This window comes from Trachypithecus francoisi, unplaced genomic scaffold, assembly GCF_009764315.1.
Source record: "Trachypithecus francoisi isolate TF-2019V2 unplaced genomic scaffold, Tfra_2.0 Lachesis_group18, whole genome shotgun sequence".
Classification (NCBI taxonomy): domain Eukaryota; kingdom Metazoa; phylum Chordata; class Mammalia; order Primates; family Cercopithecidae; genus Trachypithecus; species Trachypithecus francoisi.
This window is the reverse complement of record NW_022681463.1, coordinates 1,825,700-1,849,579: the sequence shown is the minus strand read 5'-3', so window position 1 is coordinate 1,849,579 and position 23,880 is coordinate 1,825,700. Positions and strand designations below refer to the sequence as shown.

General features: G+C 53.4%; 1 protein-coding gene across 6 annotated transcripts in view; it reads left to right on the top strand.

Moving 5' to 3' along the window:
- TFDP1 (transcription factor Dp-1) overlaps positions 1–23,880 on the top strand; it is a 58,452-nt gene that overhangs the window by 12,958 nt on the left and 21,614 nt on the right. For 3 of the 6 annotated variants that reach the window (XM_033177134.1, XM_033177130.1, XM_033177128.1), the window contains exon 3: positions 16,847–16,913. The exons of the other annotated variants lie outside the window; for them this stretch is intronic. In XM_033177134.1, coding sequence (XP_033033025.1) covers positions 16,847–16,913 — 67 coding nt within the window. The remainder of the gene's footprint in view (positions 1–16,846; positions 16,914–23,880) is intronic. 6 annotated transcript variants of the gene reach the window in all.

Sequence of the window (23,880 nt, the reverse complement as noted above, 5' to 3'; positions counted from 1 at the left end):
CACAGCCCCACCTCCCTAACCTGCCCCTCCTGTGACTCGCATTGTGTGTGAACTTACCTCCTTGCTCTTCAGCTTCCCTGCCTGGTGGCTCCAGGCTGTCCCCTGAGGACCTGGGGTTTGTGTTGCCCACTTGGGTTGAGTCTGCACCCCCTTTCCTCTTCATTTAAGTTGCGTGGGGCCGGGAGGAGGCGTTCTGTGCCCCTGCGTGGCTTGCACTGTGGCTCTGGCCGCCGTCCCTCTGCCCGCTCGGGGATGCCGACTTCCTCTGACTCTTTCTTAGGGTGACATTGGGCCCCACCCTTGCCTGCAACTTGGCACCTCTGGATGAACCTCGTTAGGCGTGCAGTTTTTCCCTTAGTTTAGAAGATGAAATTGCTTTATTGTTTTGTTTAGTTATGACAGTGGAAAGTTTATTTAAAAACTTAGGGCCGGGCGCGGTGGCTCAAGCCTGTAATCCCAGCACTTTGGGAGGCCGAGACGGGTGGATCACGAGGTCAGGAGATCGAGACCATCCTGGCTAACACGGTGAAACCCCGTCTCTACTAAAAAATACAAAAAACTAGCCGGGCGAGGTGGCGGGCGCCTGTAGTCCCAGCTACTCGGGAGGCTGAGGCAGGAGAATGGTGTAAACCCGGGAGGCGGAGCTTGCAGTGAGCTGAGATCCGGCCACTGCACTCCAGCCTGGGCGATAGAGCGAGACTCCGTCTCAAAAAAAAAAAAAAAAAAAAAAAACAAAAACTTAGTGGTGCAGAAAGGTATCCGAAAGTAAGCAGTCATCTGAAATGACAGTCATGGGGGCTCTGCTGTTAAGGCTTTTTGGTGATTGTTTTTGGGGATAACCTAGATGTGTGTGTTTAAACACACATGTACAGTATGGAATTTTAAGTAAATGAGCTCACGTTTTGTTCACTGCTATTTTTTACTCAACAGTTTGTCCTAGGTTTTTTTTTCACATCAGTAAATATAAGCAGAGATAATTCTAAAAAGTTTGTGGAACATTTCAGACACACACAAAAGAGAGAGATTGTGCTGCTGCCTCATCCCTGTCACGGACCTGGGTGACTCCCTCCCTGGCCAGGGTGATCATTAAGTAGTTATTAAATATTCTGACATGTGTCTCTCAGAGATAGTCATTCACTCTTATTGTCACATAAGCAGCATTTAGATTTCTCAAGTTGTCTCAAATTTGGAAAGTTTGTTTGCATTGGAGCCTCGCCCCCTTTCCGCAGCTGCTGGAGTCTGGTCTCGTCGATGCACCCTCACTTACTCCACCCTGTTGATGCGCTGCCCTGGCTGTGTGTTCATCCTTCAAAACCTTACCCTCGGCGGTGTTGGGGCCTTTGGGAGTGACTAGGATTGATTGAGGGCATGAGGGTGTAGCCCCCCTGCCCGTTGGATCACCGTCCTTGTAAGCCAGTCTCCAGGGCGAGCCTGCCCTTTTCCCACCTTATGTGGCCCAAGTAGGAGGTGGTAGGTGCAGCCTGGAAGCTGGCTCTGTCCTGACCTCCCACTTCTACCTCCAGGACTGTGAGAGAGAATCCTTGCACTTAGGGCTCCAGGACCGTGAGAGAGAACCCAGGACTGTGAGAGAGAACCCTTGCAGGTAGGATAGGGCTCCAGGATCACGAGAGAGAACCCAGGACTGTGAAGTACAAGAGAACCCTTGTACTTAGGGCTTCAGGACCGCCAGAGAGAATCCTTGTATGTAGGGCTCCAGAACCGTGAGAGAGAACCCAGGACCGTGAGAGAGAACCCTTCTGCTTAGGTCTTCAGGGCTGCGAGAGAGAATCCTTGTGTTTAGGGCTCCAGGACTGCAAGAGAGAACCCAGAATCATGAGAGAGAATCCTTGCATGTAGGGCTCCGGACCATGAGAGAGAAGCTTTGCACATAGGGCTCCAGGACCGCGATAGAGAAACCAGGACCGGGAGAGAGAATCCTTGCAGGTAGTGCTCCAGGACCGCAAGGGAGAACCCTTGCACGCAGGGCTCCAGGACTGCGAGAGAACCCAGAACTGTGAGAGAGAATCATTGCACGGAGGGCTCCAGGACCGTGAGAGAGAATCCTTGCAGGTAGGATAGGGCTCCGGGATCACGAGAGAGAACCCAGGACTGTGAGAGAGAATCATTGCACGGAGGGCTCCAGGACCGTGAGAGAGAGCCCTCGCATGTAGGGCTGCAGGATTGTGAGAGAGAACCCAGTACCATGAGAGAGAATCCTTGCACATAGGGCTCCGGACCATGAGACAGAACCCTCCCACGTAGGGCTCCAGGACCGCAATAGAGAACCCAGGACTGCAAGAGAGAACCCAGGAGCCAGGACTGTGAGAGAAAATCCTTGCATGTGGGGCTCCAGGACCATGAAAGAAGGAACCCAGGACTGTGACACGGAACCCTTGCATGTGGGGCTCCAGGACTGTGAGAGAGAACCCAGGACCATGAGAGAGAACCCTTGCACGTAGGGCTGCAGGCTGTGGTTGGTGGCGGAGTCTGAAAGGACTAAGACATGGCTCACATGTTTATTTAGGTTGCTTGCAGCACTCCGTCTTTATCTAAGCAGGTGTGTGATAAATGCACTGGCTGGGTTAGGCTTCCAAGTACTCTCCTAATGGGCTCTTGGAAGTACAGCTGCCCAGGTAGGGATTGCGGACTGGGTAGAGGACCTGGGTGCTGCCAGCCACGGCATCTCTGCCAGCCCAGGAGTGCACGTTTTTCTTTGCATTTCTCAGAGCACTACTGGGATAGCTAGAACGTCTTGTCTTACGTTTGTTAACAGCTTTGTGTCTTGTGTATTTTTCTATTAGGTGTTTGTTTTTTAATCTACTTCTGATTCTTATTCAAGTCAAAGTTTGAGTCTCCATTTCGGTAAAGTTTTTCTTTACCTTCAGAAAAATTAGGATGTTTGTGAAAGTTTTAGTTTTGCAAATATAGACCTTGCATGTAGGTTTGATCTTAGGGGTTATATATTTTTAAAATTTGTTATTAATGAGTGTTTTTATCCATTGTATTTTCTTTCTTTGTTTTTTTTTTTTTTTTTTTTTTGAAACAGTCTCGCTCTGTCGCCCAGGCTGGAGTGCAGTGGCGCAATCTCGGCTCACTGCAAGCTCTGCCTCCCGGGTTGACGCCATTCTCCTGTCTCAGCCTCCCGAGTAGCTGGTACTACAGGCGCCCGCCACCATGCCCGGCTAATTTTTTGTATTTTTTAGTAGAGATGGGGTTTCACTGTATTAGCCAAGATGGTCTCAATCTCCTGACCTCATGATCTGCCCGCCTTGGCCTCCCAAAGTGCTGGGATTAGAGGCGTGAGCCACCGTGCCTGGCCACCCATTGTATTTTCTAACTGGTTATATTGCTTATAAAGGTCTGCTTTTTCTAGTATACTCTTTTCTTAATTTTTTTTCATTTTTTTCTATTTTTATTTTTTATTTCCATAGGTATTTGGAGAACAGGTGGTATTTGGTTATATGAATAAGTTCTTTAGTGGTGATTTCTGAGATTTTGGTGCACCCATCACCCAAGCAGTGTACACTGCACCCAATTTGTAGTCTTTTATTCCTCACCCCCCTCCCACCCTTTCCCCCAAGTCCCCAAAGTCCATTGTATCATTCTTATGCCTTTGTATCGTCACAGCTTAACTCACATTACTTCTGTTTTTATATTTTCTTTACTCTGCTTGATATTTTCTAGCATTCTTATGACTTAAAAAAACTTTAGTGAGGCTGGACGTGGTGGCTCACGCCTGTAATCCCAGCGCTTTGGGAGGCCGAGGCGGGTGGATCACGAGGTCAGGAGTTGAAGACCAGCCTGGCCAAGATGGTGAAACCCCATCTACTAAACATACAAAATATTAGCCAGATGCGGTGGCAGGAGCCTGTAATCCCAGCTACTCAGGAGGCTGAGGCAGGAGAATCGCTTGAACTCTGAGGGTGGAGGCTGCGGTGAGCCGAGATTGCGCCACTGCACTCTAGCCTGGGTGACAGAGTGAGACTCCGTCTCAAAAAAAAGAAAAAAACTTCAGCGAATAATAATATATAAAGTACAAGAAAACCTAAAGAATGATAACATACCTACTGTAAAATACACAGATGTGAAGTATACAGCTAAATGGATTTTAAACATAACACACACTGTGTCACCACTGCCCAGATGGCAACACAGCCATCCAGGAGCCTCCCACATGCGCCTAGGGCAGTCCCCAAGCCATGATTCTCCTCCCGTGCTGGAGTCCAGCAGTGAGAAGTCAGCTCTGCCGCCAGCCTCAGTGCCTTGTGCTGAGGATACCGCTACCGCTGCAGATGCATTCTCAGGAACGGACGTTCACTGTGTCCTGTTTTTGGCAGTTGTAGTTATGACCATCTGTAGCTGTGAACATCTTGCATGGTCTTTGGCGCACGTCTGTGCGTGTCTGTGGAGGATTTGCGTGGTTTGGCCCTGTGGGGTCGCTGAGCTGGGGGCAGACCCAAGGGGGCTTGCTCCTGTGCCCACAGCTGTTGGGCAGCAGGGCGTGATGGCTCCTGGGGTGCTGGGCGCCTGTGGCCTCCACCTGCATTCCTGGCGCCCGAGGGTGCTGTGTGTCGCTCCTGCTTCCGGGCTGCAGAAGGACCTCTCTGTCTTGACGCGGAGTGTGGCGGCGTCTTCAGTCCACGCGCAGGAGCTGGGCTGTCTGTAGATCTCTTTGTTCTGACTTGCAGGGCTGCCTCTCTGTTCTGGGTGTGGTCCTGGCTCGGGTCTGCATGTTGCAGGCATGTCCTCCCTGGCTGCGGCACTCTTGATTTTTTTTTTTTTTAAATGGCTCCCTTTGATGAGGAGACTTTCACTGCCCTTTTCTCTTTCCTTGGGTGCAAATTGTACAGTTCTTAGGCCTTTTTAACATCATCGTGTTTGCTGCTTACATTTTTCTTTATTTTCCCTCCTGCTACGTCTGCTCCAAACCGGATAGTTCATCTCACTGTCGAATGTGCAGTTATTGTATTTTCTGCTCTGGAACTTTCTTTTGGTTTCTTTTATAGGTTTTAGTTCTTTGCTAAAATGGTCAAACCTGAGCTTTAATTTCTCGAGCGTCTGATCAGTTACTCTGGTGGTTTCACCCCCATCCCTGCGGGTCTGGCTCCGTGCTCTTGGTTTTTGGTCACGACTTGCCCTCTTGTCCTGTTGGGCATTTATATCAGAGTCTGTGGAGGAAGTGCAGGGCCCTTCTCAGCAGCTGGGCCGCAGATGGTGGCGACGGATCCCTCCGGTCTTGGTGTCTGGGCTTCCGCTGGGTGAGGGTCTGGCTCTTTGAGTTTCCAGCTCTTTCTTCTCAAGGTGTGGCCCTTGGGGGTCCCAGCCCCAGTACGGGGGCTTTGCTCGGAGCCTTCCTCCGGGGGGCCTCAGCACTGGCCCTGCCTGCCCTGGTCACGGGTTCTCTGATTGCATTAGACAGATTCAATGGATTTAAACACATTTCTTTTTTTTTAAATTATTTTTTATTATACTTTAAGTTCTAGGGTACATGTGCACAATGTGCAGATTTGTTACATATGTATACATGTGCCATGTTGGTGTGCTGCACCCATTAACTCGTCATTTACATTAGGTATATCTCCCGATGCTGTCCCTCCCCACTCCCCGCACCCCACGACAGGCCCTGGTGTGTGATGTTCCCCTTCCTGTGTCCAAGTGATCTCATTGTTCAATTCCCACCTATGAGTGAGAATATGCGGTGTTTGGTTTTCTGTTCTTGCAATAGTTTGCTGAGAAAGATGGTTTCCAGCTTCATCCATGTCCCTACAAAGGACATGAACTCATCCTTTTTTATGGCTGCATAGTATTCCATGGTGTATATGTGCCACATGTTCTTTATCCAGTCTGTCATTGATGGACATTTGGGTTGGTTCCAAGTCTTTGCTATTGTGAATAGTGCTGCAAAAAACATACGTGTGCATGTGTCTTTATAGCAGCATGATTTATACTCCTTTGGGTATATACCCAGTAATGGGATGGCTGGGTCAAATGGTATTTCTAGTTCTAAATCCTTGACGAATCATCACACTGTCTTTCACAATGGTTGAACTAGTTTACAGTCCCACCAACAGTGTAAAAGTGTTCCTATTTCTCCACATCCTCTCCAGCACCTGTTGTTTCCTGACTTTTTAATGATTGCCATTCTAACTGCTGTGAGATGGTATCTCATTGTGGTTTTGATTTGCATTTCTCTGATGGCGAGTGATGATGAGCATTTTTTCATGTGTCTGTTGGCTGCATAAATGTCTTCTTTTGAGAAGTGTCTGTTCATATCCTTCGCCCACTTTTCGATGGGGTTGTTTGTTTTTTTCTTGTAAATTTATTTGAGTTCTTTGTAGGTTCTGGATATTAGCCCTTTGTCAGATGAGTAGATTGCAAAAATTTCTCCCATTCTGTAGGTTGCCTGTTCACTCTGATAGTAGTTTCTTTTGCTGTGCAGAAGCTCTTTAGTTTAATTAGATCCCATTTGTCAATTTTGGCTTTTGTTGCCATTACTTTTGGTGTTTTAGACATGAAGTCCTTGCCCATGCCTGTGTCCTGAATGGTATTGCCTAGGTTTTCTTCTAGGATTTTTATGTAAACACATTTCTTCTGTAATTGTTTCCGCAGCAGGCTTGATCTGAGGCTCCTGTCCTGCCATTTCCAGACACGGCAGCTCCTGTCCTGCTCTTCCCACTTGATGCTTTCACTCGGAGCATGTTCGTGAGATGAGCCTTCGCGCTGTCCCGGATCTTCTTCAGACGCGAGGTTCTTTTCTGCCGCGTCCCTGCTCTGCAGTGGCACCGTGTCCTCTTCCCCGAGGTGGGGAGGTGTTGGCCTCTGTAGCTAAGAAAGGCTGGGCCTGGCGGTCACCCAGCGTGTCCTGTCTGGATTTAGCATCTTGAACCAGCAGCGTCTGTTGCCTCCCAGTGCCTGTTAGGAGCCCAGGTCCCCTGTCCAGCCTGTCCCAGGTGGCCCTGGCCTGTGGTGCCCTGAGTTGGTCCCGGCAGGACCACTTTCAGATTAACTCGCCCGGCTGCTGGTTGGATCCCACTCCTTGTGGGCTGCTGGTGGGAACACGCTCCTTGTGGGCTGCTGGTGGGATCCCGCTCCTTGTGGGCTGCTGGTGGGAACACGCTCCTTGTGGGCTGCTGGTGGGATCCCGCTCCTTGTGGGCTGCTGGTGGGAACACGCTCCTTGTGGGCTGCTGGTGGGATCCCGCTCCTTGTGGGCTGCTGGTGGGAACACGCTCCTGGTGGGCTGCTGGTGGGATCCCGCTCCTTGTGGGCTGCTGGTGGGATCCCGCTCCTTGTGGGCTGCTGGTGGGAACACGCTCCTTGTGGGCTGCTGGTGGGATCCCGCTCCTTGTGGGCTGCTGGTGGGAACACGCTCCTTGTGGGCTGCGGGTGGGGGTGTGTTCTTGTGCTTTGCCGTGTGGACCCCAGTGTAGGGCAGCTCGCTGGTGGCTTCCTCAGGGTGAGCCAGCAAGGTCAGAGTCAGTCTCTTGAGGCCACCCTCACCCTCACCAGGCTCTGGTGCTTGGTGGGAGTAGGTCAGGGCTGCCCACGCGGGGCCCCCTGCGGGGCCAGGGTACTGGAAGGGGTGGCTGGGGCTGCCAGAGGTTGTCCCTGAGCTCTGGGGTTGTGTTTGTTCCCAGGTGTGCTCTCCAGGGCCCAGGAGGGCTCCTGGGAGCTCCAGGCAGGGTCCCAGCCCCAGCCCCAGAGGAAGGGCTTGTGGCCAGGTGGGCAGAAGTGCCAGCTGTTTGTGATGGGCAACCCAACAGCCAAAAGGGCGGAGCAGAGAGAGTTCTCTGCAGGAGTTAAGGGAGGAGCAGATGGAGTTACCCGCAGGAGTTGAGGGAGGAGCGGACGGAGTTACCCGCAGGAGTTGAGGGAGGAGCGGACGGAGTTACCCGCAGGAGTTGAGGGAGGAGCGGATGGAGTTACCCGCAGGAGTCGAGGGGGAAGCCGACGGAGTTCTCCGCGCAAGTCAGAGGAGGAGCAGAGAGAGTTCTCTGCAGGAGTCCCGTGCTGGGACCAGGAGGGCCCTGGTAGCAGGCGGCCCATCCTGGCTGCTGTTATATAGAGTGGCCTCTTCCCCAGGTCTGTTCATTCATTATACAGTTTAAAGTGCAGTGAAGTGTTTTCTGCCCTGGGGTCTGGCATGGGCCACTCCAGTCCTCAGGGGAATCCCTCAGTGCAGCTGGGTCACTTTCTTCTTGCCTCTGCTTACTTTTGAAATTAAGATTGTTCCTTGACACTTTTTTGGCTGTTGTGAAGGCAGAGCTGAGTGGCTGTGACAGAGACTGGATGACCCTCCAGCCTGAATCATTTGCTGGGTCCCCTCTGCACTCTGAGAAGTGTGTGGCCCTGGTGTCCCTGTCTCCAGCCCTCCCCTGGGCCTGGCTTGTGAACCTGTGATGTCGGGACTGCAGGGCCCCTGCTGGGCCGTTTTCTTACCAGGCAAAATTCTTGCTTCACAGAGTTGATGCCAGGGTCGTCAAATCTTTTGTTTTCCCTGGACCACATTGCAAGAAGAATTGTCTTGGGCCACATAAAATAGAGTGACACTAACAATAGCTAAGCTAAAAAAAAAACTCATAAAATTTGCAAATTTGTGTTGGGCTGCATTCAAAGGTGTCTTGGGCCACGTGCAGCCTGCAGGCCACGGCTCAGATAAGCCTGGTTTACACTTTAGTAGGGAGCCGTTAGCAATGGAAATGGTAAATTGTTCAGTAGATTAGAAGGTACAGAGAAGAGCAGGGCAGAGAGGTGTGAGACAGTGTGGGGTCCGGCATGTGCCCCACCTGGCGGCTGTGTGCCACTGGCTGACCCCTCACTGGCTGTGTAGGGGAGAGTCCTCTTCAGGCCCTCGCACCCTCCTGGGTCTCTAGGGCTTGTGTGTCCAGTGTAGGGGAGAGTCGTCTTCACGCCCTTGCACCCTCCTGGGTCTCTAGGGCTTGTGTATCCCCAGGGGATTAGCCCCCTGGACACACCCTGGCGGGTGCTGGCCAGCAGGGAAGGAGGCGATGAGGGCCTGGGCAGCGCCTCCATCCGGGCCAGGCGAGTGCAGCTCCAGGTTGTGAGAACCGTGGTCACCTGTGTGTTTTAAAGATGACGGCGGTGATAGGCCCCCTTTTAGGCCTGGCACGGAAGTTAGTCCCATTCGTAGACCCTGTCACAAAGTGGGCACTGCTGAGGTTTATTAAACAATGTCATCTTTAATAGTTCTCATTTTCAGTTGGTTCAGCTTTTTCTAGCAGCATGGCGTGTTTTGGGAACGTGTGTTTTGCTGTTATTGCTGCTACTCATGGTACAGTTTTATCTAATGTAAGACGAGAATAATCAACTGTTATCTCCATTAACTACAAACACAAATATAGTTGAACATAGTTTTTCTAATAGAAATTAAGGTTAGTTTTAGCCAAGGGGCACCTTTGCTGTTGGCTTATATGTGAATGTGTTTAGCACCTTGAGGTGTCCTTACTGGGAGGTAGGGCTGTATCTTGAGTATAAAGATTTAACAGGAAAATAAGTCCAGTGCACATGTCTTAAAATTAATAGCAATTTCAGCAGTATATTAGACACAGGAAGCTGGGCCAGGCGTGGTAGCTTACGCGTGCTTGAGCCCAGGGGTTCGAGACCAGCCTGGGCAACATAATGAGACCTCGTCTCTACTAAAAGTTAAAGAAACATTAGCCCGGCATGGGGTGCATGCCTGTCCTAGCTGCTTCGGAGGCTGACGTGGGAGGATGGCTTGAGCCCAGAAGGTCAAGCCTGCAGTGAGCTGAGATCTTACCACTGCACCCCCGCATGGGTGACAGAGTAAGAGCCTGTCTCCAAAAAAAAAGAAAGGCAAGTGAAACCGTTTGTGTTTTGGTGCTTGTTACTGAGTTCCTATGGGTCACAGCCCACAAGAAATGTCAGGAGGACCTACATGAGGGTCTTTCCCGCAGCTCCTTACGTACTCAAGCTGCTCGTTGTGGTTTTGTAGTATCTGCTAAATGTCAACCCGTAGGAATGACTTCATATTAAACAATCACAGAGGCTGTACTTGTGTCTGTCTTAGTCAGTTCTAAAGTGTCAGCGGAGACCCAGACTCACACCCACACTCCTAAAGACAGGACACAGGACAGGAGAGGCTGTGGCCTTGGATCCTGCGTGGTTCACGTGGGGTTGCCTATTCAGGTGCTGGCTGTGACATGGGAGCTAGCAAGGCCACAGCTGGCCCCTGGTCTGGAGAGTGGGGACTTGGATGCTAAGGCCACTGTGCCGTTGACCAGCAGGCCAGCGTGTACCCCTTGTGCATCCTGTTGACACGAACACTGAGCGGACGGACCCCAGCCGGTGTTCCTATTAACAAGTCCCGTTTAGCAGCCAGCGTTTATAGCCAGTCCGGGGCCTGCCTGCCTGGCGGGACCCTAGTGGTTCTGTGTCCTAGGAGCCTGTCTTAGTTCCGGGCCAACCAGGACGGGTGGTCACCCCACATACAGGGTTCTCAACGTTTACACGCTACGCTGGGGGTCTGCTGCTGTTGTCTCGGGCAGGAGCGGAGGCTGAGGGTCTGCATGTTTACCTGCCCTGCGCGGGCCCCTTCCCGGGAGCGAGGTGGAGCCCACGTGGGGAGGTTGTGGTCTGCAGGTGGGCAGCAGCGAGTCATGAACCTCAAGCTCTTGGTAGGTTTTGTCGGGATGTGGCTGGCTGAGCTTCCTCGTGGCTGCGTGGAGCCTCAGCAGGGCATTGTGTTTGATGGCAAATGGGAATTAAATCATGGCATCGTCACTGGCTTTTTCAGGGATGATGCTGCACTTAGTTCTTGCGACTCTTCCTGTTGTCAGCCAAGGGGGTCGTCATAACACTCTTCCCTGTTCTTCCAGGAAGGGGGTGTCCGAGGGTGAGCGCAGCTTTGAAAGGCTGATGCTGAGGGCGTGCCACGTGGGATCCCGTTCTTCTGACAACAGTGCCAGTGAGCTTTCCGTGTGGAACTCAGTTTGCGCAGGGTTCAAGATCACTTCGAAAATAAATTCAGTGACAACCTGGTTGATGAAAATAATCACATTTTTTTAATGTTCTAGAGAAAACTCTTTACTGCTATATTAGTTATCTATTGCTGTGAAAGAGACGAATGTAGTGGCTTAAAACAATAATACGCTCTCTTACTCCCACACAAGAGCTGTGGGCCCGGAGTTTGGGAGTGGCTCGGTTGGGTGCTTCTGTCCTGGAGTCTCACGCAGTTGCAGTTGAGACGTTACCCAGCTCTGCAGGCCTCAAGACCAAGGTCTGAGGCCTTCCTAGATGTCTTACCTGTGGCAGCAGGTAAGATGTCTTCCTAGATGTCTTACCTGTGGCAGCAGTAGCAGGAGGAGCCCTCAGCACCAGGACCACCTCAGGGCCTCTTGAGTGTCCTCACACCATGGCACCAGCTTTTGCAAGAGGGCAGGGAGTGACCTGGCTTCAGAAGTTGCCCCTTATTTCCATCCTCCCGGGGGTCGGATCACAGAAGTCAGTACAGGGAGAAGGTGGCGCAATGTTGAGTGTCCACAGGGGAGCTGGTAGGAGGCGGTGCGGTGATGAGTGTCTGCAGGGGATCCTGTGGGAAGGAGGTGCGGTGGTGGGTGTCCGCGGAGGATCCTGTGGGAAGGTGGTGCGGTGGTGGGTGTCTGCAGGGGAGCCGGTAGGAGACAGTGCAGTGGTGAGTGTCTGCATGGGATCCTGTTGGGAAGGTGGTGTGGCAGTGAGTGTCCGCAGGGGAGCCCGTTGGAAAGGCAGCGTGGTGGTGGATGTCTGCAGCAGGGCCCATTGGAAAGGCAGCACAGTGGTGGGTATTTGCAGGAGAGCCTGTCCTGGTTGCTTGGGCTGCTGTCACAGGAATACCGTCACCATGAATTGGGCAGCTTGTAAACAACAGGAATCGACTGCTCACAGCTCGGGAGCCTAAGAGTCCACTGTCAAGGCCCTGATAGGTTTGGTGTCTGGTGAGAGCCGCTGCTTGGCTGGTAAGTAGCGTCTTCTTGCCGTGCCCTCACCTGGTGGTAGGGCCAGGGAGCCCCTTTATCAGGGCACAGATTCCATCTGGGAGGCTGTGCCTTCATGGCCCAGTCACTTCAAAATACCATCCCAAGCAGGATTAGGAGGGCCGCACATGAAGACGCCACGGAGCCTTCCTGGAGGCTGTATGGCCCAGCCCCGCCGTCAGCCGCCTGCTCCCACTCACGTCTCCCCAGTTCACCCTCCTCCAGTGCTGGTTTGTAGAACATTTGTGTGAGTTCTTCAGATGATCTGTGAACAGAGGCAGTCTAGGTGGTGGTTTTGTTTTCTAATCTCCTTTATGGAATTGAGAGTTTGCATTTCCCTTGTGATTTTGACACACATTGTATTATGAAATATTTTCAGTGTTTGTCAAACTCAGTGTGGAGTAAGCGCATCCCATCAAGATAGGCACTTACAGGCACCACAGGAACCACTGTGTGGTTTCCTTTTAGGTCAGGTTTCCTGTCTTACAGCCTTATGTTCCTAGTTGGAAATTAAGGTTGAGACTGTAGCCTCTGTAGCCAGGTGTGCATTTATTCTCCACCAGCTCTGGAGAGGTCTGCTTTAGAGGCCCTGCGGCCCCAGAAGTCATGCCTCTGAGTCTGTGGTTCTTGGCTGCCGGTGGCTTTGCAGTGTCCGGAGATGATTCTGATTGTCCCACCCAGGGTGAAGGCTGAGGACGCCGCCAAACACCCTGCAGGGAGGGTGGCCCCGGACAGAGCCGTGCAGGTGGCAGCGTCAGCGCTGCTGCTGAGACAGCACAGGGCGTCATTCATGCCCCCTGCCTCCTGGGCCCAGAGCTTCTCCAGGAGAAAGCTGAGGAAAGGGGCCAGCTGTGAGCTGCGGGCGCTTGCCAGGGATCTGGCGACACCTGGGCACGTGGCCGGTGGAAGCAGCAGGCCGAGGCTGTGGATTTTGAAGTGCTATATGCCATTTCTACTTTCAGAAGCATGAGTTGCATAAAGAAGGGGAATGAAAGGGTTTTTCCTGGAGCAAAACGATGCTTGTGGCAGACCCAGTTGGACCCACAGATGATGCCACGCTTGTGTCGGCAGTGCGGCTCTGGCCCACATGTGGGCCTTGTTCTCTCCTCACTGGCTGCCGTCACTGTGTGCTCCGCGTCCGTGCAGTTACCCCAGAGCTTTATGTCACAACATTGAGGCTGGCGGAGAAAGACGGGCTCCTTCACCCCATCTCAGTCTTCCTGGAAGGGCCGCCTGGGTCCACAGCCTGGCCCGTTAACTCCCTGGGCAGCTGCTGGGGAGGAGGAAGCACTGCCCGGAAGGAGGGGCTGTGCCGGTGGGTGGCGGTGACGGGGCAGTGGTCTCCTGGACCTGAGTTTCCTGGGCGTGGGCTACTCAGGGATTGCTGAGTTCCTGTCCCAGCCGGGGCTGACCACCGAGTCAGTGGGGCAGAGTGAGAAGCATCCAGGCCACCTGTGCTCCAGCCCCTGCGGATGCCGAGGTCTGCCCTGGGCAAGGGCAGTTGGCGTTCTTGCAGGGCCTGTATTGGTGCACTTGAGGAGGGTTTTATGTGAGCAGCGGCAGAACGTTTACAGACACGAGCGTCGCGGTGGCCGGGCTGGGCCCGTGTCTGAGTGCACGGTGGCCCTAGGCGGGGCTCCTCTGTTGAGGCCTGACTTGCCAGCGTTTCATGGAGGCCGCAGCAGCCGCTGCTCCTGGGGGTCTTCCACATGCCCTGCAGGCATGGGGAGGAGCAGCCCCTGCTCTGGCTCTGCCCATCGGGCTGTCCCCACCAACAGAAAAAAGGCGCTGTGCCACCCTGGGCGGTGCGTGCCCTGCACCAGTCCCTGGCCCTGCACTTCTTAGCAGGCGCTCATTTGTTCATCCTGGTGAGGGAGGGCGATAGACAGGGACAGTGGTACAAAACGGCTTCAGAGCCCGAACCACGGTTGCCACAGGCCAGGGCTGGGAGCGCAGACGCCATGCAGGGAAACCGGGCACAGTCCTGGCTGTGTAGGTGGGAGGGCGGTCATCCTCCACAACTGGGACTTGCTCCATCAGACCCCTGGCACGGCTTCCTCCAGCTCCATGCACCCGGGGCTGGAGCATGCTCCACTCCCACACAGATGCTTGAGCTGGGCTCAAGCCTGACCAGCCCTGACCGAGGCCCTTGCCTCCTGGCCTCACGCACCAGGCCTGTTAACCTCCTGGCTGTAACTTCCTGGCCTTACGCACCTGGCTGTTCCCTCCTGGCTGACCCACCTTGTGTTTAACTTCTCAGTCTTACCTAGTTTGCTTTCACCTCCTTAGTCACAGTCACCTGACCTTACCTACTTTGCTGTAGTGTCTTGGCATTCATCTCCTGTGGATTCTGGCCCGCCATAGCCACTTGGCCGTGTGTACCTGGCTTAGCCACCTATCCGCACTCACTCGCCTTTTTCTTACTGGCCGTACCCTCCTGCCCTTTCTCTCCCAGGCTTAACATCTCGGCCTTACCAACCTGGCCTGGATGGTATTGCCCTCACGGTGACCAGGACGTCTGGCATCTCATGTGTAACACACTAATGGGTGCCAGCACAAAGCCATGCACGCCGGCTTTCAGGCACCATCGTTGACCACGGGTCACGCTTTTCCTGTCGTGTGTTTGTGCCAGCGTAGCCCTCTGCGGGGCTTGCCTGGTGTCGTGCGTTTGTGCCAGCGTAGCCCTCTGCGGGGCCTGCCTGGTGTCGTGCGTTTGTGCCAGCGTAGCCCTCTGCGGGGCCTGCCTGGTGTCGTGCGTTTGTGCCAGCGTAGCCCTCTGCGGGGCCTGCCTGGTGTCGTGCGTTTGTGCCAGCGTAGCCCTCTGCGGGGCCTGCCTGGTGTCGTGCGTTTGTGCCAGCGTAGCCCTCTGCGGGGCCTGCCTGGTGTCGTGCGTTTGTGCCAGCGTAGCCCTCTGCGGGGCCTGCCTGGTGTCGTGCGTTTGTGCCAGCGTAGCCCTCTGCGGGGCCTGTCTGGTGTCGTGCGTTTGTGCCAGCGTAACCCTCTGCGGGGCCTGTCTGGTGCTGCATCAGGTTGGTGGCCTCAGAGGCGCCTCCTGGGTATGGTCGGGTTCTTGCCCCACAGCTCTTTTCCTTGAGATTGCATCACAAGCCGTCTTTGGGCCCCTGGGCGTGGTGGAGCCTGGATCCCAGCCCCTGGGTGTGGCCAGTGTGATGCAGCCCCTCCTGCACATCCCACCTCACCTGGCTCTGTGTGCAGGTGGTCACTGGGTCGTCCACCCACCTCCCAGCAAGTCCCACAGCCAGGGCTGGGATGGTGCCTGCTGCACAGCCAGACTCAGAAAGTGTGGTTGGACCCAGTTTGAATGTCTGTCGTTACTATCTTTTTTTAGCCTCTTAGGATGTGAACTTGCCGTCGTCCTCAAGCTTACGGGCAGCCCTGGTTTTCCTCATCTTCTGTAGGGAAGGGGGTTGTGAAGATGCTCGGGAAATTGCCCAGTGGTCTTGCAGGGGTCATCTTGCTGGGCTTTTAGTCTTGGCTGCCTGGCTTGTACCTGGGCTGCCTCCCCATGTCCCCTGACTTATGTGGGTGGCACCATGGGGTCATGGCATCTCCTTGTTCCCGTGGTGTTGTCTACAGAAGGGTGCATTCGAGTGTCTTTACCCTCGGCGAAGACAGCAACCCCCATCGCCGCCCCCCAGCCCCACTGCCTGAGGTGCGTGGCCTCCTCGGACCCTGGGTACTCAAGCGTGCTGCCGTGTGTGTGCTCATGCTCAGGCGGCCACGCCCAGAGGCCGCCCCTCCAAGACCTCCTCTTGGGATGGCCTTTCCTTCGCAGAGCCCAGCCCCTGGGGACTGACGTTTTGTTGGGACAAGTAAGAGAATGAAAGATTTCATGACTTTTCTGGAGAAGCAGGATGAGGTTGACAATTCTGATAGGAGTCCCCCTTAATGTGTCTTGCTGTGTGGCTGAACCGTTAGGTGTGTGTTACTGCCGTATAGCTGTACCATTAGGCGTGTGCCCCTGCTGTGGCTGTACCGTCACGTGTGTGCGCCTGCTGTGGCTGTGCCATCACGCGTGTGTTCTTGCTGTGCGGCTGTACTGTCACACATGTGCCCCGCTGTATGGATGTACCATCATGCGTGTGTGTCCGGCTGTGTGGCTACACCATCATGCATATGTTTCCGGCTGTGTGGTTGTCCTGTCACACGTGTGCCCCCGCTGTGTGGCTGCGCCGTCACCCCCCTGCCCCCGCCGTGTGGCTGCGCCGTCACGCCCGTGCCCCCGCCGTGTGGCTGCGCCGTCACCCCCGTGCCCCCGCCGTGTGGCTGCGCCGTCACCCCCCTGCCCCCGCCGTGTGGCTGAGCCGTCACCCCCCTGCCCCCGCCGTGTGGCTGCGCCGTCACCCCCGTGCCCCCGCCGTGTGGCTGCGCCGTCACCCCCCCCCCTGCCCCCGCCGTGTGGCTGCGCCGTCACCCCCGTGCCCCCGCCGTGTGGCTGCGCCGTCACCCCCGTGCCCCCGCCGTGTGGCTGCGCCGTCACCCCCGTGCCCCCGCTGTGTGGCTGTACTCTTATCTGTGCCGCCTTTCGTTTAACATTCTATTGTGAACATTTTCCTCATCATTATGATTGTGATTTTTCAAGACTGTGTGGATTCTATAAGTCGTGGCTAATTCCTGGTGGACGGTGCTGTTTTGGCCCTGCAGGTGCCGTGGTGACAGCGACGTTCCTTCTCCGGACCTGGCGTTCTCCTGGGGCTCCTGGCGTTGCTTAGCTGTGGCCCTTCTGCCTTTTACAACGTTATTTGATAGAACCCTTGAGGGTGGCTTTAGACGCCCCTTGTTTCGTAGCCCTTTTAGCTGTTGTGTTTATTATGGTTTTGTTGTTTTCTGCAGGCCGGTCTAATTGAAGCCAACGGAGAACTCAAGGTCTTCATAGACCAGAACCTCAGTCCCGGAAAAGGTAAGGGCACCTGCTCCGGACACACTTGCGTTGACGAATGCGTGAAGCTTCACGTGTTTATGAAGCTATTGACGTGGAAGCCTCTTGCTAATGATGGCGTCTCCTGCACGGGCACCTTTGTGCTCCGGGAACCCAGGAGGGTGGGCGTAGGGGCCTTCTAATATTTAGTACACAGCCTGCACACACACCAGCAGCTTTGCAGATTTTGAATTCTAAGGTATGTATACTATTTGCAAAAGTTTAGAAAAAGGTAGAATAATGTAAAGAAGAAATAAAGATAATTTGTTTTCCCGCCACCCAAAGATAATGACGTCTCAGCAGTGGTGTGGGCACTTCCAGAAACCGGACTCACCTGTGCTGTTTGAGGAACGATGGGCCTACCGTGGTGCACACCTCCTGCGAAGCGAGCACTTGCCACGTGTAACGCTTCACGCGTGTATTTTACTAGCTCTTGAGGAAAAACCATTTTTCTGTCTTGAGGAATCCAGGGGAGGAAGTCAGCTGGAGAGGTTGAAGCCGCCTCTTCCGGGTCCCACGGTTGGCAGTTTCCATTTTACACCTTGGAGTGGTGCTGTGGTTTACATTCATGAAGGTGTGTGTGCTCACCTGGTTACTTCCCAGGTAAACTCCTTACCTGTGCTGGGTCAGGACACACCACTTAGAAGCTTTGATGTGCGGTGCTTGGCCCCTCGTGAGAGGCTGTGCTGTGTGGAGCTGGGAGTGCGTGCAGGCAGTTCACTGTGGTTGGTTGTGATATTGCTGGGAGACGAGCTTGTGGAAGAGCTTGCTTTGTCCTGAGACGTTTCTGCCTGCAGAGCCTAGTGGGGCCACTGAGTGCTCTGGTCGCGACATGCACCTGGTTGCGTCAGCCCAGGGAGGAGCCTAGAGGGCTGGATGTGTTTCCGTTTTAGATTCCTGGAAGGAACCTTCTGATTTTCCTAATTATTCCCATATATAAAATGAGCTTTTTTTACTCTTAACATTGAGACCCTTGTAAGTGACCTCTCAGTGCTTGCCGTGGCTCTGAGGCGTGGGTGACCAGGCCACCAGCTCTCTGCTGAGGCTTGGCCCTCCTGCCTGTCCCTTTCTGTCCAATGCTGGTGTGGGCGCCCATGGTGCCATCTGCCTCCAACCCCTACGTGCTGTGGAGCCAGGTCCAGATGTCTCCTTGGGGCCCGTCCGTAGGTCCTACTCTGGTCTCTTCCTTGAGAGAACTTGGCCTTGTGACCTGAGCCAGCCTGCAGCCTCCGCAGCCTCCTGCTGCCCGTGGGCCCTGCCAGAGGAAGGAGGTGGGACTGGCCCTGCTCTTCTGCTGACGCAGGTCCTTCCCTGCTGCTTTTCTAGGAATAGGGAGCAAATCTACGCAGCCCTTTTAGGATTATTTATGAGCTTTTTGTCTTGATCGTTTGAGGATTCACAGATTGCTTGAGAGAAGTATAGTTTTAGCGTAACTAATTGAACACTTAAAAGTGCACATAGGAGGCTGAGGCAGGAGAATGGCATAAACCCGGGAGGCGGAGCTTGCAGTGAGCTGAGATTTGGCCACTGCACTCCAGCCTAGGCGACAGACTCCGTCTCAAAAAAAAAAAAAAAAGTGCACAAGTTACAGGCATGACATTTTCTGTTCAGGTGATAAAGCAGAAATAACAATGAAAAGGTTCACCATTTTCACCATTGGAAATGATGAAGTCTGTTACTATGGTGTTGAATTTGGATTCCTCTTGTTAGGCTACATGCAGTAGGCTTTCTTACCACATGTGGGCCGCCTCCTTTTCCGTTCTTGCTCACAAATCTGTACTTAAATCTGTAACAAGTTTAATGGAGCTGAAGAGTTGAATTGCAGGGATTAGGAGGGAACGTATTCTGGCATTCGTAGCATAGCTGAAAATATTCTGGTTTTGACACGGCCCAGCAGGGCCATGCGTTTCCCGTCTGCTCGCCCCGCGTGCCCCGGCCCCCTGATCCTCCCGAGGTGAGCCTTGGGATGGTCAGTTCTTTCCCCGGATCGCCGGCAGCAGCTCTTGGGCCTCCCCTGCCCTCACCTGGTGTTGATTCCACCACACACGTGGAGTTTTTTTTGTTGTTGTTGTCGTTGTTTTTGAGATGGAGTCTCACTCTGTTGCCCGGGCTGGAGTACAGTGGCGTGATCTCGGCTCACTGCAACCTCCGCCTCCCGGATTCAAGTGATTCTCCTGCCTCAACCTCCTGAGTAGCTGGGATTACAGGTGCTCACCACCATATCCAGCTAATTTTGTATTTTTAGTAGAGATGGGATTTCACCATATTGGTCAGGCTGGTCTCGAACTCCTGACCTCATGATCCGCCCGCCTCGGCCTCCCAAAGTGCTAGGATTACAGGCGTGAGCCACTGCACCTGGCCACACGTGGTTATTTTAAATTTGGTTTTGAGTCAGTGACGTGTGCATGTTTTAAAATTTTGAAGTATGAAAAGGTGCAGAGAGGTTTCCTTCTTTCCTCTTCTGCCCAAGCAGGTGAGCACCAGTGTTCTCTTCCGGTGTTCGTTCCAGAGAATTCTGTTTAACAAATAGAACAGTTTGTTGGTGTTTGCATGTGTCTGTGTCAATATGTGTGCATGAGTGCGCGTGAGGAACGTGTGTGTCACTGAGTGTGCATGTGAGGAATGTGTGCATGAGTGTATGTCAGTGTGTATGCGTGAATGAGTGTGTATGTGAGGAGTGCTTGTTGGTGCATTGTGCATGAGGAGTGACTGCATGTCTGAGTGTGCATGAGTTGAGTATGTGTTGAGTGTGCATGTGTGTTGTGTGCATGAGTTGTGTGAGTACGTGAGTGTACCTGTGAGTTTGTGGGTGCATGCGAGTTGTGTGCTTGTGTGTGTGCAAGTGAGTTGTGTGAATTGTGAGGAGTGTGTGTGTGGAGTGCTTGTGTTGTGTGCATGAGTTCACGTGGGTTGTGTCAGTTGTGGTTGTGCATTTGTGAGTCGAGATGTGTGTTGTGTGTGAGTTGCGTGTGAGCTGTGTGCATGTGCACGTGTGAGTTGAGTGAGTTGTGTGTGTGGAGTGTTGTGTGTGTTGTGTTCTGTGCGTGTGCATGTGTGTATGTGAGTTGTGTGCGTGAGTTGAATGAGTTGTGTATGTGCGAGTTGAGTAGGAGTTGCGTGAGTGTGCGTGTATGTGCATGAGTTGAGTGTGAGTTCTGATTGTGCATGTGTGTGAGTTGTGTGTGTGTGTAAGCGTGTAGTCCTTGCCTCCCCAACAGACACCCGTCTTCACTAGTGGGCCCCCCTTGCCTCTAGTTTGGGAGGTGGGGCGGTCTAGGCAGGGCCCTCGGCGCCCTTAGATGGAGCCGTTGCGGGTGCTTTTTGAGTTGCCCTTGGTGGTGCAAGTGAGCGAGGCTCCGCCTTCCTCCGTCTGTGCCCTGCAAGCCCAGGGTAGGGTCGGTAGCACTTCGAGGGCTGTGGAGGCCTTGCTTGAGTCAGATCTTGAGGCAGGACAGGAGCTGTCCCGGTGAGAGTGGATCAGGGGAAGGTAGAGGGGATGAGCCCAGCTGAGGCTCCTCGTGGGTCCCTGGCCCTGGTCCTCCCAGCTCCTCTCCACGCCACAGCCGCTTGGGGCCACTGTGTCTCTTCCTGCTGCTGCTGTGGGGGGCTGTGTCCAGGTCCCCACTGTGATTGTCAGTTTCTCTAGAGCAACAGCCAGGGGGACGGGGAACCCAGGTGGGGACTCACTACAGGACCCAGCCTAGCCATAGTGGGGCCACCAGGGCGGAACCTGCAGGGCGGTTGGTGATGAATTCTTTTTCTGGAAAAATGTAGGTTTTGCTCTAAAAGCCTTCATCGGGTTAGACGAGGCCCACCTGCATCGAGCACAATCTCCTTTGCTTAATGGCTCCTTTTCAAGGAGTTTAGCGGCAAGTTCTCGGCTGGCCTTTGGCTGAATAACGGGATAGAGCACCGTCAGGCTGACACGTAAAACACCATCACACCCTTCGAGGCTCAGAAAACTGCTTTCCACCCAGAGAAATGCACCAAACTCGAGACATTTTGTATCCACAGGCTCCCCAAGGATGAGAGTCCCAACGTGGAGGTTTTGACGATACATTTTACGTGAGCCATTTTAGTCGTGGCTGTTTGGTTTGCCTCTGATTGTTTCCTGAGAGCAAAATGCTGGTGTGAACATTTGCACACACACTGTGTGTGTCTGACAGTTCCACGTCCTCGCCAGCATTTGGTGGTGGTGCGTTTTTAGGCTTTGTGTGTCACAGGTGGGCTCTTCCTCGTGTCATGCCTGTGGCCCCGCAGTACTGATAGGAGCTTTCCCTCTGGCTTTGCCTGGTCCACCCTGCCCCCGTCCCAGGGTGACCTGGCCCCAGGGCTGCCTGCATCCTCCTCCCCGATGTGTGCAATCCTGTCCGACCTGCACCTCGTCCTCAGGGAGGCCAGCCGGGAGGCCACAGCTGGCCTGGAAGTGTGCTTGTCTGTCTGTACCTCAGGGCTGCCTGTGCACCTCCTGTACCGAGGGGTGATCCAGGCTCACCGAGAATCCGCCCACACTGTTCCTGAGAGCACAGATACGTGTGTAGGCCAGGTGCAGGTGCTCACACCAGAAATCTCAGTGCTGCAGTGAGATATGGGGGGGCTGCAGTGGGAGGACTGCTTGAGGCCAGGAGTTCAAGACCAGCCTGGGCAACAACGTGAGGCCCCATCTCTACAAAAAATAAAAAAAAAAAGTAGCCAAGCATGGTGGTGCATGCCTATAGATAGTCGCAGCTACTCAGGAGGCTGAGGCAGGAGGATTGCTTGAGCCTGGGAGATCGAGGCTGCAGTGAGTTGTGATTGAGCCTCTGCACTCCAGCCTGGGCGACAGAGCCAGACCCCGTCTCAAATGAGTAGGCTGGGCACAGTGGCTCACGCCTGTTATCCCAGCACTTTGGGAGGCCTAGGCAGGTGGATCACCTGAGGTAAGGAGTTCAAGACCACCCTAGCCAACATGGTGAAACTGCCTCTCCACTACAAATATAAAAATTACTGGGGCGCTGTGGTTGCGTGCCTGTAATCCCAGCTACTCAGGAGGCTGAGGCAGGAGAATCACTTGAACCCGGAAGGCGGAGGTTGCAGTGAACCGAGATTGCTCCACTGCCCTCTAGCCTGGGTGACAGAGTGAGACTCTGTCTCAAAAAAAAAAAAAAAAAGTAAATGTGTAAGTGTACATTTGAGCGTGTACTTTGGCAGCTGGTGCGTGGAGTGTCTGCGTCCTCCCCATGCCTTTTGGTGGCTCCTGTCTTTAGTCACTGGGGCCCTTCCATTCATGGCTTCGACGACTGTGATGCGTTTTGCTACCTTTTGTTATTTGCTGCCTTTTTCTCATAGTGTGCTCATGATTTTTAACATAGTGAGTACGTGGAGAGCACTCAGACACAGGTCATGGCTGTGTGCGGTGCAGGCTCACCCTGTCTGCGGCGCCGGGCCTGGGTCCCTCGGTTGCTGCTCATGTGGGAATGCCCAGCACATGTGGGCATTTGATTATACATGTGCTCTTAGCCCAGAATGACTGCTTCCGAAAGAGCATCTCCCTTTGTTGTGTCTTTACTTTCCTCCTGCTTCAGTCTCATGTCTGTCGGCTTTAGGGTTCTAAGTGGAGGAGGAAATTTAGCAGTGATGTGTGGTCAGAAGCTTAGTGTTGCTTACGTAATTCCTTATCATGGTGACTGTCGCTTGTGAACTGTGCCCTCCCCCCCCCCCCCCCCCCCCCCCCCACGCACTGCTCTTTGTACAACTGTTAGGGAAGGGGGTTATAGGAAGGGAGGGTATAACTTTTGGTTGGCCTCTTCAAACTGCCAGCCTCCTACAAAACTGTCAGGAGAGGCCATCAGCTTTTTCTCTCTTCATATTTCTCTGTTTTTAACCCGAAGGACATTAAAAACCCAGCCTCTGTTTTTAGCCCAGTAATGACATTTCTGTGGCTGTAACCCTTGTTCCCAGGTGTGAGATGATGACTGTGGATGCAGGGTAGCCTCCTGGAGCTCTGTGTGTTTGTACAGAGAGGTTCGTGGGAGCGACTTCAGCCATGCTGTGAACTTGGAGTAGTAACCGCGTGTTCTCAGGAGCAGGTCCTGCTGGGGGGCCCAGCCACGTCAGGCGCAGTAGATGTGTGGTTTGTGCAGCTGAGGTCTCTGATAACTGCCAGAGGATAGGTTTCGTGTGGGAGCTGCCTCAACCTGCGTTCTAGGAGCTCAGGTCTCCTGAGTCTGAATGGAGTCTGGGGAGAGCAATGTCTCCATGGGGCAGGTGCCTGGGTGTGGTCACTTAGGCAGGAGCTTCCTCCTCAGTGCTGACAACAGAGAAGAATGTTCTGTTGTGGCCAGTGTGCACAAATGCTGCTTGTGAGCCAGCCACGGAGGCACTCACCTGCAGAGCCGCTCCCCTGCAGAGGGGCTGTGCTTGGCCAGATGAGCAGACGAAACGTCTCCAGCTTGGTGGGCAAAACAGTAACTCGTAGACGTCTGGCTCTGACAATGTAAAGATGTTAAAATTGTTTTTCAGAAAATACAAAACTTTATGGTCTCATAATTTATCTGAAGCCCTATAGATATTAATAGAATAGGATAAGTAATGATAAAAATGTGAATACTGTATTTAGACTCCTTTTTCTGTTAATGGATTATAGCAACTCAGACCGTATATATTCTTAACTAATTTTCTTCCCAAGAAAGGAATTCTCCATTTAAAATGCTGTATATAAAATGTTTTTAATTAGTTCATTTGAAAAAGGAACTAATTTCTGTAGAGTCGGCTTGTGGGCCATGTCTTCTTTTTTTTTTTTTTTTTTTTTTTTTGAGACGGAGTCTCGCTCTGTCGCCCAGGCTGGAGTGCAGTGGCCGGACCTCAGCTCACTGCAAGCTCCGCCTCCCAGGTTCACGCCATTCTCCTGCCTCAGCCTCCCGAGCAGCTGGGACTACAGGCGCCCACCACCACGCCCGGCTAGTTTTTT